The sequence below is a fragment of the Schistocerca nitens genome, chromosome 7 (assembly GCF_023898315.1).
Source record: "Schistocerca nitens isolate TAMUIC-IGC-003100 chromosome 7, iqSchNite1.1, whole genome shotgun sequence".
Lineage (NCBI taxonomy): Eukaryota > Metazoa > Arthropoda > Insecta > Orthoptera > Acrididae > Schistocerca > Schistocerca nitens.
In genome coordinates this window covers 563,379,699-563,396,762 of record NC_064620.1, presented here as the reverse complement: position 1 = coordinate 563,396,762, position 17,064 = coordinate 563,379,699, and the positions used below count along the sequence as shown (strand labels likewise).

The 17,064-nt window shown below is 45.0% G+C and overlaps 1 protein-coding gene across 1 annotated transcript in view; it reads right to left on the bottom strand.

Annotated features, from left to right (window-relative positions):
- The window catches only part of LOC126195296 (uncharacterized), a 727,046-nt gene that overhangs the window by 17,613 nt on the left and 692,369 nt on the right, over nucleotides 1–17,064 (bottom strand). Inside the window, exon 4 of the mRNA XM_049933847.1 lies at nucleotides 4,250–4,419. Coding sequence (XP_049789804.1) covers nucleotides 4,250–4,419 — 170 coding nt within the window. The remainder of the gene's footprint in view (nucleotides 1–4,249; nucleotides 4,420–17,064) is intronic.

Sequence of the window (17,064 nt, the reverse complement as noted above, 5' to 3'; positions counted from 1 at the left end):
TGAACGGAATGGACAGCGTCTTGAAAGCAAAAGCAAAACTAGGATAATGGAATGAAGTCGAATTAAATCGGGTGATGCTGAGGGAATTAGATTAGGAAATGAAACACTTAAAGTAGTAAAGGAGTTTTGCTATTTGGTGAGCAAAATAACTGATGATGGTCGAAGTAGAGAGGTTATAAAACGTAGACTGGCAATGGCTAGGAAAGCGTTTCTGAAGAAGAGAAATTTGTTAACAACGAGTATTGATTTAAGTGTCAGGACGTCGTTTCAGAAAGTATTTCTATGGAGTGTAGCCATGCATGGAAGTGAAACATGGACGATAAATAGTTTAGACAAGAAGAGAATAGAAGCTTTTGAAATGTGGTGCTACAGAAGAATGCTGAGGATTAGATGGGTCGATCACATAACTAATCAGGAGGTACTGAATAGAATTGGGGAGAAGAGGAGTTTGTGGCACAACTTGACTAGAAGAAGGGATCGGTTGGTAGAACGTGTTCTGAGGCATCAAGGGATCACCAATTTAATACTGGAGGACAGCGTGGAGGGTAAAAATCGTAGAGGGAGACCAAGAGATGAATACACTAAGCAGATTCAGAAGGATGTAGGCTGCAGTAGGTATTGGGAGATGAAGAAGCTTCCACAGGATAGAGTAGCATGGAGCGCTGCATCAAACCAGTCCCAGGACTGAAGACCACAACAACAACAACAGAGAAAGAGGAAATACATTGTCAACCAAGTCACAACGCGAACGAAAGTGTGTGCTGAGTAATCGTGACAGACGGTTACTGAAGAGGAGTGTGACGAAAAATAAGATGTCAACTGCAAAGTCACTGCAGAAATGACTGTCTCATTCGCGAGCCCTGTCAGCACCAAAACAAAATGAGGAGCATTCCTGAAGTAGGTAATTTCAAAACCAGACATCTGTTATGCAAATGCCCATAACAGAAAAACGTGGTGCCGAAGCCATAAAAACAGGGGTATGAAGCAATGGGAGAGTATCGTTTGGTAGGATGAGTCTTGTTTCGCACTGTTCCCAACTTCTGGCCTAGTTCACTTTCCAAGAGTGAAATATGGCGGGGGTTCCGTGATGAGTTGCGCAGCCATATCGAGGTATTCCATGGTTACTGAACAATGTCACATTACAGCCAAGGGTTATGTGACTACTTTGGCTGTGCAGGCTCATCTCACGGTACCATGTTTTGTTCCGCAACGGCTATGCTCTGTTCCGAGACGGCAGAGTCCCTGTTCTCACAGCTCTCATCGTTCAAGACAGGTTTTGTGAGCGCGACGATGAACTGTCGTATATCTCCAGGCCACCACAGTCTCTAGATTTCAATATTATGCTGCCTCTGCGGTCCGTTTTGGAGAAAATGGTGCGAGATCACTATCCACTTGCTCATCGTTCCCTGAAAGAACCTTTATTACGCAGGAAGAATGGTAAAAAATTCTCTTTAAATCCACACGGAAGCTGTATTTATCCATTCCGAGACGACTGGAAGCTGTTTTGAATGGCAACGATTATCATAAACAGTATTAGGCATGGTAATGTACACTCCTGGAAATTGAAATACGAACACCGTGAATTCATTGTCCCAGGAAGGGGAAACTTTATTGACACATTCCTGGGGTCAGATACATCACATGATCACACTGACAGAACCACAGGCACATAGACACAGGCAACAGACCATGCACAATGTCGGCACTAGTACAGTGTATATCCACCTTTCACAGCAATGCAGGCTGCTATTCTCCCATGGAGACGATCGTAGAGATGCTGGATGTAGTCCTGTGGAACGGCTTGCCATGCCATTTCCACCTGGCGCCTCAGTTGGACCAGCGTTCGCCGGCCGAAGTGGCCGTGCGGTTAAAGGCGCTGCAGTCTGGAACCGCAAGATCGCTACGGTCGCAGGTTCGAATCCTGCCTCGGGCATGGATGTTTGTGATGTCCTTAGGTTAGTTAGGTTTAACTAGTTCTAAGTTCTAGGGGACTAATGACCTCAGCGGTTGGGTCCCATAGTGCTCAGAGCCATTTGAACCATTTGAACCAGCGTTCGTGTTGGACGTGCAGACCGCGTGAGACGACGCTTCATCCAGTCCCAAACATGCTCAATGGGGGACAGATCCGGAGATCTTGCTGGCCAGGGTAGTTGACTTACACCTTCTAGAGCACGTTGGGTGGCACGGGATACATGCGGACGTGCATTGTCCTGTTGGAACAGCAAGTTCCCTTGCCGGTCTAGAAATGGTAGAACGATGGGTTCGATGACGGTTTGGATGTACCGTGCACTATTCAGTGTCCCCTCGACGATCACCAGTGGTGTACGGCCAGTGTAGGAGATCGCTCCCCACACCATGATGCCGGGTGTTGGCCCTGTGTGCCTCGGTCGTATGCAGTCCTGATTGTGGCGCTCACCTGCACGGCGCCAAACACGCATACGACCATCATTGGCACCAAGGCAGAAGCGACTCTCATCGCTGAAGACGACACGTCTCCATTCGTCCCTCCATTCACGCCTGTCGCGACACCACTGGAGGCGGGCTGCACGATGTTGGGGCGTGAGCGGAAGACGGCCTAACGGTGTGCGGGACCGTAGCCCAGCTTCATGGAGACGGTTGCGAATGGTCCTCGCCGATACCCCAGGAGCAACAGTGTCCCTAATTTGCTGGGAAGTGGCGGTGCGGTCCCCTACGGCACTGCGTAGGATCCTACGGTCTTGGCGTGCATCCGTGCGTCGCTGCGGTCCGGTCCCAGGTCGACGGGCACGTGCACCTTCCGCCGACCACTGGCGACAACATCGATGTACTGTGGAGACCTCACGCCCCACGTGTTGAGCAATTCGGCGGTACGTCCACCCGGCCTCCCGCATGCCCACTATACGCCCTCGCTCAAAGTCCGTCAACTGCACATACGGTTCACGTCCACGCTGTCGCGGCATGCTACCAGTGTTAAAGACTGCGTTGGAGCTCCGTATGCCACGGCAAACTGGCTGACACTGACGGCGCCGGTGCACAAATGCTGCGCAGCTAGCGCCATTCGACGGCCAACACCGCGGTTCCTGGTGTGTCCGCTGTGCCGTGCGTGTGATCATTGCTTGTACAGCCCTCTCGCAGTGTCCGGAGCAAGTATGGTGGGTCTGACACACCGGTGTCAATGTGTTCTTTTTTCCATTTCCAGGAGTGTATTTGTCATGTTTCCACTCCCACACCTACCGTTTATAACTACAGCGTGTGTTTCAGTAAGTCGTAATACTATTTGTTTTTTCAAGATCTCGAAATGAGGTTTTCGGGAATAATAGTAGGCAAAGACGCACGTAGTTTATTGTAAAGTTAATCGTCTCCTATCAACCGGAATCCTGGCACACTTATTTTTGTAATGGAAGAACTCACTATTTAACGGCAATCGAAAGCTTTTGAAACGGGGCACATTTGGAACTTTTCACAAAAACTGATAGTCGACCGCAGTCCATTAGTGCTCTTGTTAGGTCCATCACTGAATCCAGAATTTCCGTTGTACACATCTTGTTTCTTTGGTTGACGCAAAATATTGTTAACGATGAAACAAGATTGCGTGTCTGTCCGCCTACTATCATCTACTATCTCATCACTGCACAGATTTCATGTTTAAATGTCCTTAAATTTGTGTATATGTAAGTGTTGCGTACAGGTAGACCTGGTACCAACATCAAAAACATTAGTGATACTTTTGTCATAGCTCAAAATGAAGATAAAGCCAGAAAAAATATTTTTTACCCTCTCATCAAATGAGAGGGTAAATCAATAGTGGTAAAAGTCCATTACCTCCACTTTTCTGTCTATAATGCTTCTGAAATTAATGAGCCAAACAGACAGAAAGAAAGGTTCATCTCTAGCAAGAAGCCATATGCTTCAATATTTCTGGTATCTCAACTGCAGATTTTTCAGCGCTCATTTAACTTTAGGACCCTGTATCTCAAGATGAACAAAAATAGACTTGTACCACTATTGAAATAAGCCTTTCACATCTACCTTCCCAGCTAATCACATGTCTCTATTTAATTTCGGCTGCCATGCCGGGGGGTATAATTAATTCTAATGCAGTGATCACGTGAATGGGAACAATTCTGATCAGTACCGAGAGAAACAGTCGAATTAGGCACTGCGAATGGAAACCAGGACCTCCGCTTGAGAAGCTAGTCACGCTCAGCGTGACACCGAGCGGTGGACCCGTTGCGCCGGCGGCTTCGCCAGGCGTGGTGCTGGTGCTCACCTGCTGTGGTGCTGTTGCGGCTCGTGGTGGTGGTGGGGCCCCCTCAGAGGCCGCTGGGTGTCTGGCATGTCGCGCGGCATCACGGCGTCCAGCTTGTCCTCGCATCGGCACTCCGTGTGGTTCTCAAACGTCAGCTTCTCCACCACGGCGCGCGACCCCGCCGTGGTCGTCTGCAAACACCGCAAAACACCGCCATCAGCCAGGACGTCGCACGACTTCTAGATACGATCAAACTCTTCCTCTGCCACCAGAAGATGAAGCGAGAAAAATAAAATTACAAAGCAGCAGGTGAGAACCAACTAGTGGTAGAACTTTGGAAATATGCAGATGTACAAATTATTCTGAACTCACACAAACATCTTACTGACATTTGGAATACTGAGAAGTTACCAGAGGAATGGAATGTTGCAATAATCCATCCACTACTGAAAGGTGGCTACACTGAGCCACAGCGCCAGAGATCGCGCTAGAGAGTATTGTTCCGCCGCCTCCACTGGCAGTGATTATTGAGATATCGTAGTGGGCAGTGCTTGTTTAGAACTCGTAGTAGTCAGTGATTATTGAGATGTCGTAGTGGGCAGTGATTATTGAGAACTCGTAGTAGTCAGTGCTTGGGGAGAGCTCGTGGCAGAGAGTGTTTGTTGAGATGTGCTAGTAGGGAGTACTTGCTGAGATGTGATACTGAAAAGTTCTTGTTGAGATGTGGTAATAGCGAGTCGGTGTGGAGATATATTGTAATGATTAGAGTGATTTTGGTCAATATATGAAGGTAACGAAACTCGATTTATTTTTCATTATTTAATGTCGTAAATAATGCTTCATTACAGGTTCAGTCAACAAAGCATCTGGCATGTGTTCTTGGATTAGAGTGTAATTCTGGTTTTCTTGAGTAATTATGGTATTTCTATTTCCTTTAATTAATTCAGTATAAATGATATTTAAAATTTTTTGTGTTGTTGAAGAAGAACCGTGCCAGATGCGTACGTTGAGTCATACTTCCACACACATAACAGTTATACTTGTGCTTTGGTTTCGTAGGTTTTATAGTTTCTGGGGACTTAATTAATTAATTGTATTAACGAAAATTTTCATTTCATTCTTTGTTGTTGTTCTATGCAGTCAGATAGCGTAATAATACTAGTCAGGGCCAACCGTTACGAGACTTCGTAATCGGACAGACAGCTACTAAATCAAAAAATTAAAATTATTTGCATTATATTATAATTAAGCCCCCATGCACTACACAAAAAAGGAGATAGATTGGATCCAAATAATTATAGGAGTATATCACTGCTGGATATTACTTATAAAATTTTTTCCAAGGCTCTGTATTTCAAAATTCATGAACAACTTGATGGTGAACCAGGCGAATATCAAGGAGGCTTTCGTCCAGGACGAAGCTGTCCTGATCAAATTATTAGTCTCAAATGCCTGCGACACATCTGTATTTCTTGAAGTATTGTCATTTATTTTCTGTACATAAAATTCATTAACACGATTTTCTTGAATTGTTGTGTAGTGATCCGATAAAACAGATTTCCTGGGCACCCCGTATTTGACGAGTATGCAGGAGACAACACATTCTATGCTGAGAGGGCATCTACTGTAAGTGGCACGCATTCACGCTATGTATAGCTGGGCTGGATGCTGGAAAGTTTCGACAATAATTAAAACAAGAGAGTGTTAGTTGCATCACCTTCAGCTGGAAATTATCAGCTTCATTTTAATCACAACCAAACCAGAGGCTCATAAGAAAAGCAACTCTCATAGGTGTAGATTATGTATCTTCCAATTTTAAGTTGAAGGTTAGCTTGTTTGTTGATAAATCTGGAGTTATATGTATAACCATTATTCAGTCCTCCACTTCCAAATCCATTTCACACTTAACACACTCTCGTTATCCGTCGTTTCAGTCTTCCTGGTACATTTTAAACAACTAGCCGGCCGAAGTGGCCGTGCGGTTAAAGGCGCTGCAGTCTGGAACCGCAAGACCGCTACGGTCGCAGGTTCGAATCCTGCCTCGGGCATGGATGTTTGTGATGTCCTTAGGTTAGTTAGGTTTAACTAGTTCTAAGTTCTAGGGGACTAATGACCTCAGCAGTTGAGTCCCATAGTGCTCAGAGCCATTTGAACCATTTTTTTAAACAACATCTACTCCAAAGTATTTTAAAACATTCCAAAATTATTTCACTCTTACTTTCTACATTCTAATTATTTTTAAATTTGCAGTGATGAAATCTGATGTCGGCGACTACTCGGCGTGCGCAAGAAACTTACTTAATATGACTGGCGAAGAGGTGGTACCAGTGTTGTTAAGAAACTTGACAACTGACACATTTTTACGTTCCGCAATTTCTTTATTTTTACATCAAGAATGAGGAGCGACATGCTATTGAAGTTTTGAGTGTTTGAAATCATTTTATCTCAATGGGTAACCAAATTTAATGTCAATGAAGAATAATTTTCTAAATTTAGAATTGGCTAAATTCATAATTAGCGAAATTTTTTGGCTTTCGCAAAGAACGGAGTGACAGTATAGGTGCCCAACAGTGAATTAAATTCACTGTATCCGTTATGTTACCTCGAAAAGTTACATAATTTCTTAATTAAGAGATTTAAAAAACATTGCATACGAGTTAAAGTCAATACACAAGTACACGGGTAATTCGACTTTGAAAAATAAGTTGACTAACGTGTTTAGCTACAAGAGTGAGACGTAGCATATCAGGACAACTAATGTTGCGATCTGTGACAGTTGCTTTGCTCGCTAAACTGAAGTTTATTTTGCATTTTCCTTTATATCGATAGAACTTTAAAACTCTTCAAATGAATGCTGTTACTGCAGGCTACTGACGTCGTCACAGTTATTATGTTTCTTCTTCTCCAAAGGAGAGTCTATGGCTTCAACTAGCTGACACTACCGTCTGCTTCAGAATAACAATACAGACGGCGTCCCTATCGTATTCACAGGTCCCGGCATACAGCAACTGAATGCACCCCGGAATGACGAGCGGGAAATAGAAAGAGAACTCACAAGGCTCCACAGATGGACCGCCGATTGGCTCCCATCGGCACCGACGTGGGGCGTGGCAGCTTCGATTACACAACAAGCGCCTGCTTAGGGCCTGTGAGAACTCGTACACAGCCACCTGCTAGCCTGTCGGCCACTCCGGAAATCTTAGCCGGCGGAGGCGTGCTTTCGGCAATAACGCGGCCTATAAAATGCTTGTTTCAAATACACATCAGATCAAGTTGTGTGAAAGACGAAGCAGACACATTGAGAGTCCTGAAGATACCAGTACTTACACAGATGTACTGAATAAAATTATAAAGCTACTAACTTGCGATAAGGAATTGAAGGAAAAAAGAGGAAATTAATTTAACATCCTGCCCATGGCGAGGTCATTACAATACAAGCACAGAGTGGGAGAGGATGGAGACGGTAATGGGTCGTGTAATTTTCAAAACACACGTCCAATCATTCTCCTTGTGCGATTCAGGGATATCACTGTAAACATTGGTCTCTGTGGTTGGATGGGGATACAAACCGACACTGCACCACTCCACTGAGCAGATCAGGAACTAACTGTAGTGTCGCTTCCTTGTTTTAGGTAGAACTTGTAGGAATTTGTAAGATAGCTGCCGTGGAGCATTGCATTACGAGGTGTGGCTAGAAAAAAACCGGACTAGTACTGGTGAAACAATAAAACGAATGCAATAAGGCTGAAAGTCGCGTGGCCTGTCACGTGACTCTCGCTCCGCCTACTGCTCGAGTTTCATCTGCCTCCTGCACTCAGTCTGCCCGTGGCGTCTGTTTTAAGTAGTTGACGTTTTGTCTGTGCGTCGGAAAATGTTGAGTGTACAGAAAGAACAGCGTGTTAACATCAAATTTTGTTTGAAACTAGGAAAATCTGCAAGTGAAACGTTTGTAATGTTACAACAAGTGTACGGCGATGATTGTTTATCGCGAACACGAGTGTTTGAGTGGTTTAAACGATTTAAAGATGGCCGCGAAGACACCAGTGATGACACTCGCACTGGCAGACCATTGTCAGCAAAAACTGATGCAAACATTGAAAAAATCGGTAAACTTGTTCGACAAGATCGCCGTTTAACAATCAGAGCAGTGTCTGAGTTAACAGGAGTTGACAAGGAAAGTGTCGAACAAGTTTACCGATTTTTTCAATGTTTGCATCAGTTTTTGCTGACAATGGTCTGTCAGTGCGAGTGTCATCACTGGTGTCTTCGCGGCCATCTTTAAATCGTTTAAACGACTCAAACACTTGTGTTCGCGATAAACAATCATCGCCGTACACTTGTTGTAACATTACAAACGTTTCACTTGCAGATTTTCCTAGTTTCAAACAAAACTTGATGTTAACACGCTGTTCTTTCTGTACACTCAACATTTTCCGACGCACAGACAAAACGTCAACTACTTAAAACAGACGCCACCGGCAGACTGAGTGCAGGAGGCAGATGAAACTCGAGCAGTAGGCGGAGCGAGAGACACGTGACAGGCCACGCGACTTTCAGCCTTATTGCATTCGTTTTATTGTTTCACCAGTACTAGTCCGGTTTTTTTCTAGCCACACCTCGAATGTGAGCCGGTGAGCGCACTGTGGCGATATGTAGCCTACAGCAGTATGTACGAAAACCGATTGCGAGACGGGATAGCTGTAGACGGCAAAACGTGCACTGCATGGTAGTAATAGCCGGAGCGGACAAGACAGCGTCACTACACCAGGGCAAGTACCATCTTGTGCGCTACGTGATCTTGGGCCTGGTAATAGTGCAACAAATGCATCCCAGAGCTCTGTATACGGGGTGTTTCCGTAATAACGTGCAAAAATTTAACAGGACGTTGAGAATTCTGTACTGGACAAACTGAGGTAGGGAACCTGAGGTCGGAGAAGCCAGCTTAAGGAGATGCGGAAGTAAACTTATCTACCGCTTTGTCTAGCACTCCAGCTTATTTACAACTAACATTCGTATAAATTTACACGTACTGTGCTGTTTATTTACATGTGCATCATTTATCTTCTGTAAGTAAAACGAGGAGGACGAACCTGATTACCAGAAACTCTTGATGCAGGTTTTGTTTACTTTATTTGTCCATAAGATGGCTCTGTTATATTGTATTAAGATTGTCCCATGACAAAACGTGCTATGAATGAACGACAGGCCGATTTATTACTCACTGCTATTCAGAGACGTACAGTACAGTCCGATGGAGCAGTACAGGCACTGGTCGATGGATTGGAAGGGAAAGTCCTAATACATGGCCTGCGAGGTCACTTAACCTGAATCCCCTTGATTATTTCCTATGAAAATCTCTAGTCATCTTCGTTTGAGACCCCACTGGATACGGAGATGGAAGTAGTTACCAAAATTGTAACTGCCTGTGATGTGATTCGAAAAACACCAATGATATTTGTTATGGTGCGTCAGAACCTTGTTCGCTGATGTCATGCTTGCATTTAGGTCGATGCCCGTCAGTTTCAGCACATGTTTATGACACAGTCATAACCGGTTTCGGCCATACAATGAGCATCTTCAGATGCTAAAGCCGGCATACACTGAACACAGGTTCATGCGTTGTCAAACTTTGACATGTGAAGATGGTCATTGTATGGCCGAAACCGGTTATGACTGTGTCATAAACATGTGATTGTGTCTATAAATAAACAAAAAAATTTTACAAGAGAATCAATCACGCACTCCATACACAAAATGTCGTTTTTTCCAGTTTCAGCACATTTTGTAGGATACATTACAAATGGTACTTTCGTTTTGTAGGTGATGGTTTTTCCAGTTTACTAATTTAAATGAAAAAGTACTCAGGAATGTGATTTTATTCCTGTTATTTCCTTATGCTGGCTTCTCTTACCCCAGGTTCCCTACATCAAATTGTTCAGTGGAGCATCCTCTATGTCCTGTTATACAGGGTGATTCAAAAAGAATACAACAACTTTAGGAATTTAAAACTCTGCAACGACAAAAAGCAGAGCTAAGCACTATCTGTCGGCGAATTAAGGGAGCTATAAAGTTTCATTTAGTTGTACATTTGTTCGCTTGAGGCGCTGTTGACTAGGCGGCAGAGTCAGTTGATGCTAAGGTGGCGACCGCTCAACAGAAAGCTTTTTGTGTTATTGAGTACGGCAGAAGTGAATCGACGACAGTTGTTCAGCGTGCATTTCGAACGAAGTATGGTGTTAAACATCCTGATAGGTGGTGTATTAAACGTTGGTGTAAACAGTTTACAGAGAATGGGTGTTTGTGCAAAGGGAATAGTTCTGGACGGCCGAGAACGACTGATGAAAATGTAGCACGCATCCAGCAAGCATTTGTTCGCAGCCCAGGATAATCGACTCGCAGAGCTAGCAGAGAGCTGCAAATTCCACAATCAACTGTATGGAGAGTCCTACGAAAAAGGTTAGTTATGAAACCTTATCGTCTGAAATTGGTTCAAGCACTGTCTGCAGCTGATAAGATTAAAAGAATCGATTTCTGTGATTTTATCCTTGCTCAAATGGAAACAGATGAATCTTTCGTTTCAAAGATTGTGTTTAGTGATGAAGCAACTTTCCACACTAACGGGAAAGTCAACCGTCACAATGTCTGTATATGGGGCACTGAGAATCCGCGGGAAACAACTCAGTATGAACGTGACTCGCCTAAGGTGAACGTTTTCTGTGCCATTTCAGCCAATAAAGTTTTTGGTCCCTTTTTCTTCGAAGGTGCTACTGTAACTGGACTACAGTATCTGGAGATGTTAGAGAATTGGCTGTTCCCTCAGTTCGAACAAGAAGCACAACAATTCATATTTCAGCGGGATGGAGCGCCACCACATTGGCACTTATCTGTCCGTAACTACCTGAACTTCAACTACCCGAGGCGATGGATCGGCCGCCAGGCAGTCCGTGACAGAGCACTTCATCACTGGCCTCCAAGAAGCCCTGATCTTACCCCCTGCGATTTTTTCTTATGGGGGTATGTTAAGGATATGGTGTTTCGGCCAACTCTCCCAGCCACCATTGATGATTTGAAACGAGAAATAACAGCAGCTATCCAAACTGTTACGCCTGATATGCTACAGAGAGTGTGGAACGAGTTGTAGTATCGGGTTGATATTGCTCGAGTGTCTGGAGGGGGCCATATTGAACATCTCTGAACTTGTTTTTGAGTGAAAAAAAACCTTTTTAAATACTGTTTGTAATGATGTATAACAGAAGGTTATATTATGTTTCTTTCATTAAATACACATTTTTAAAGTTGTGGTATTCTTTTTGAATCACCCTGTATTTTGGCACGCTCCTACAAATATATACATTTAGCGTGTTTCCGTAAAAGCGGGAAAAAAATGAACGGGACATAGTGTGACTTTTGATGTAGATTCATTCGAAGTCCAGCAGCGCCAGCAGTACCATGACGACAGGACTATACTAGAAAACCAGACGACTGGGCACCCCCAGCTGCAGCCATTGGTTCAAGACCGTGTTGGGGCAGCCACCTCTTGCACTGAGTCCACCCTGTGGGAACTGGTGCTACGACGCTGCTAATCTGCCATCCTCCCCTGCTGCCGCCATACGCCTGCCAGGGGGCAATGAATCATGCTCATGTAACACTACACTACACACGTATCCGTTACTCACAACTATACTCTACAGGTATACATATATGTATGTCTTCAGATATAGCTGTAAGTACAACAAGTAAGTAAAACAATGATGTCGTATTAAGCCAAGCGATTGGGGATTTGGGGGGGGGGGGGGGCAGTTAGGAACTAAGAGCAGCAAATGAATTTTGTTATTTGATCAGCGAAATAAGTTACCATGGTGGAATTAAGGAGAGCACATAAAACGCATACAAGTAATATCCAGACCAGCATTTCTGAAGAAGATAAAGGTTTTAACATCGAATATAGATTTGTTATCTCGAAAAGCGTTCGCACATTTTCACATGGGATAACACTAGAGGTAGACATGGGATACACAACTTCTGTCCAGGGGAGGGGTGCGGGGGGTTGGAGGCGGGGGAGGGGCGGCGACTGCGAGGGCAGGATATGGGATAAAGGTCAGGAAAAAGATATTTTTAAATATCAGTAAGCCGCTTAAGGGGATATTTTCACGGAGTTTAGTGAAACGTGGATGATAAACAATAGAGATAAGAAGTTAAAGTGACAACATTTTCTGCTTGGACTTTTATACTCATGACAATCCAGGAAGAAAATTTCACTGCTAGAATATTGCAGGACTGTGGACGCAAGTAAAAAGAAGAAATTAAATGGAAGCTTTGGACATAGTGTGCAACAGGAAAATGTGTAATGTTGATGCATTAAGTTGTTCTGAAAGCGGTGCTGATATTCAAGACAATAAAAGTGGGTTAAAAGCTGTGAGCTATCTGGGGAAGTTATCCTTGCATTACTGAGCAACTGTTTCACCAGGTATCTAGTCTAGTTTACCAAATTGCTGACCAGACTAACATTAATTATAATCTTTTAATAGTCATCTTATGACAACTGGGGATATATACACTCCTGGAAATGGAAATAAGAACACCGTGAATTCATTGTCCCAGGAAGGGGAAACTTTATTGACACATTCCTGGGGTCAGATACATCACATGATCACACTGACAGAACCACAGGCACATAGACACAGGCAACAGAGCATGCACAATGTCGGCACTAGTACAGTGTATATCCACCTTTCGCAGCAATGCAGGCTGCTATTCTCCCATGGAGACGATCGTAGAGATGCTGGATGTAGTCCTGTGGAACGGCTTGCCATGCCATTTCCACCTGGCGCCTCAGTTGGACCAGCGTTCGTGCTGGACGTGCAGACCGCGTGAGACGACGCTTCATCCAGTCCCAAACATGCTCAATGGGGGACAGATCCGGAGATCTTGCTGGCCAGGGTAGTTGACTTACACCTTCTAGAGCACGTTGGGTGGCACGGGATACATGCGGACGTGCATTGTCCTGTTGGAACAGCAAGTTCCCTTGCCGGTCTAGGAATGGTAGAACGATGGGTTCGATGACGGTTTGGATGTACCGTGCACTATTCAGTGTCCCCTCGACGATCACCAGTGGTGTACGGCCAGTGTAGGAGATCGCTCCCCACACCATGATGCCGGGTGTTGGCCCTGTGTGCCTCGGTCGTATGCAGTCCTGATTGTGGCGCTCACCTGCACGGCGCCAAACACGCATACGACCATCATTGGCACCAAGGCGGAAGCGACTCTCATCGCCGAAGACGACACGTCTCCATTCGTCCCTCCATTCACGCCTGTCGCGACACCACTGGAGGCGGGCTGCACGATGTTGGGGCGTGAGCGGAAGACGGCCTAACGGTGTGCGGGACCGTAGCCCAGCTTCATGGAGACGGTTGCGAATGGTCCTCGCCGATACCCCAGGAGCAACAGTGTCCCTAATTTGCTGGGAAGTGGCGGTGCGGTCCCCTACGGCACTGCGTAGGATCCTACGGTCTTGGCGTGCATCCGTGCGTCGCTTCGGTCCGGTCCCAGGTCGACGGGCACGTGCACCTTCCGCCGACCACTGGCGACAACATCGATGTACTGTGGAGACCTCACGCCCCACGTGTTGAGCAATTCGGCGATACGTCCACCCGGCCTCCCACATGCCCACTCTATACGCCCTCGCTCAAAGTCCGTGAACTGCACATACGGTTCACGTCCACGCTGTCGCGGCATGCTACCAGTGTTAAAGACTGCGATGGAGCTCCGTATGCCACGGCAAACTGGCTGACACTGACGGCGGCGGTGCACAAATGCTGCGCAGCTAGCGCCATTCGACGGCCAACACCGCGGTTCCTGGTGTGTCCGCTGTGCCGTGCGTGTGATCATTGCTTGTACAGCCCTCTCGCAGTGTCCGGAGCAAGTATGGTGGGTCTGACACACCGGTGTCAATGTGTTCTTTTTTCCATTTCCAGGATTTAAATAAAAAGAAATAAATTAGTTTATATTTAGACATTTACTTTAACATTGATCACTGTACCGTTAAATATTCAGCATATTAAACTTGATTCACAAGTAAACTGGTGCCATATTTAGGATTGTGAAAATGTGAGTTTGTAATCTTACGGAACACATCAACTATGGAGCCAAGATTGGGAGACTGCATACAACACAGCATTTATAAAATAACACACGAAGAACGTTGAAACATATGCAAGAGGAAATTAACCACAACCAACCGATTCAATTTTCACCCAAAGAAGATATGGCCGTAGCGCAATCCTGACCGTCATGTAATTACCACACACTGGTATACTAAATTCATACTAACTCTCTGTGAAATCTTCCCGAAAAGAATAGCTGAGGGCTACTTTGAAGATTATACCACATGCTTCACGTGGTCAACTTGGTTTACACAAAGAGTGTAACTCCACAATAATGTTGAGAATTACAATAAATTACATCGAAAAGAAAAACCTCGAACTGGTTACTATCATCATACTATTAACCTAATGTGTCAATCAATTATATAAGCACGTGGTACTGGTCTCACAAAGTACACTCCACGTGGGTTGAACATAAAGAGAAGTTGCTATATTAAAGAATATTGTCAAGACGAGACGTTATAATCTCACGCACATTCGCATTTAAGATTGATGATCTTAGTTAGAGTTACGGATCATCAACACGTGGTTCCACTTTGCTCACAAAGTAGTGACTAAGCAACTACTGGAAGATATTCTGAACTTCACACTCGAATTACACTGCGTTGCAATTTAAGATAACATAAGATATTTTAGATCTAAACCTGAAACAAAGGTGATTAAATTTCCAGTTAGGCTAAACTTAAGAAATCTATTGTCCTAGGACTTAGCAGAGACGCGCTTAGCCGGAGATGTTACCACTTCAGACGCTCGCCACGGACAGACTGCCGTGGGCCCCTACCGAGGGTGTTTCACAGATACAAACGGAAGTGACCAGAGAGGCAGCTTCCTATACCAACATAACAAGGGATGGACAGGACCATACTAAAAATAGAAACCTCTTTGCTTTTAGTAAGCGTAGCTACCTGTTCCGACGTTGGTCCTACTGTTCTCTAGCAGACAGGCTTGTCTGCTACCATCAAGCACGCAACTAGAAATATATTTGCTCATTCATCCTTTCACACAGAAGGGAAGGGGGATGACAGTATCTTATCATATACACTATATAAAAGAAAGTGCGTGTAGGTTCCATATGAGACTGTGTGACATGAATTACATATAAACTGTGTTTTAAAGTGTAGTAGTGTGACAGATCGTTCTTGTTTGTGTGTAAAGGTAACATGTTCCACTGCTCAGTCTCCTCCCAGATAGAGTCAGAAACACCACAGTAAATTTAGAAGTGGAATTTATGCCGTAAATGACAACAGATTTAAGAAATTAACGTGAAAGGAATCCAACAGAGTCCTTTCAAATGGTTAAGACTAGATGGGTAAATTGGACAAGTGATGAGGAGGTACTGAATCAAATTAGGGAAGAAAGGCATTTAATACACAAGAAAGATTTGATTCATAGGATACATCTTGAGGCACCACGGAACTGCGTGTACGGTAGTGGAGAGAAGTGGTTTCAGGAGGGAGATGGGGGTATAAATTGTAGAACCAAGGTTTGAAGGCAGTAAGCAGGTTAAAATGGATGTGGATTTTAGAAGTTATGCAGAATATTTATGCCGTATAGACTAGCGCACGAAGTTTTCTCGTTGATGACTGCGTGATGGTAAACCACGACGAAGGAAGGCGTGTTCGCCAGGCCGAGGCCACGTGGCCGCCGCCGGTGCCGCTGCTGTGAATCAGTGCACGTGCTGAGGCGGCTGGAAGCGCCGCGTCACGGCGCAGCGCGGCCCTTGAACTGCTGGCCCCTCGATTTCGGCCAATCACGCGCCGGGGCGGCTGACACACGTGTGTCTCCACCCGCAACCGGCGTCCGCTGCGAGCACCGACGTGATGCAAGTGCAGTCACGTCTTACACCCTAGAGAAACATGCAGGGCGTTTCGCGCAGATCGCAAGCTCCCAAGTTCGCGTTGGAAGCGCACCGACCTTAGCCTCCCGGGTCACAGAGCCTGTGACAATGGACTAAAGCCCGTCTCACACGGAGCGAGATTCGCTGTAAGTTTCCTTGCTGGCTCGCGCGACGGCTACCTTGCGGGCTCCGTCGTCTGCTAGCGGGCTACCTCGCTGGGAACCTCGTAAGATTTCCAGGATAGGTCCGGTGCTATTTTTCTTGTAAGGTTCCCTGCGTGCTACCTGCGTTGGCCAATCATGAGACGTTTCGTTTGTGACGTCAAACGCGGAAAGTTTCGGCGGGCAGCCTTAGTTGATAGTCGCTCTTCTGCTGTTGTGAGGTGCTGTAGGAAGTTCTTATAGTTATTAAATAATGGCACCGCAGTGGTCCAAGGAAGCGATTGTAGCATTGATATGTCCTTACAGGGAAGAACAGTGTCTGTACGTCGTGAAAAGCGCAAACTATTATAATAAACCATTGCGTGCAGAAGCTCTCGAAAGAGTTGCAAGTGCCTTGTGTCTTGTTCGACCATATACATCCATTCGTATAAAATTTGAAAAGGACGTACGATCCTCTATCCTATAAAATAAAGTCGTATATGTCATTATCGGTATATTTATAAAGCCAAACAGTAATGAAATGGTGATACTTTTCAAACAAAAGTAGGTGTTATGCGAACTAACCTCAACTCTTTATGAAGCATGGAGAGCACACCTTTTCCAGCGTTTCTCCTCTTAATCCAGTTTTTCGCCCATTCTTTCTTTCTTCTTCTCTCATTAGCATGCATTTCTGCA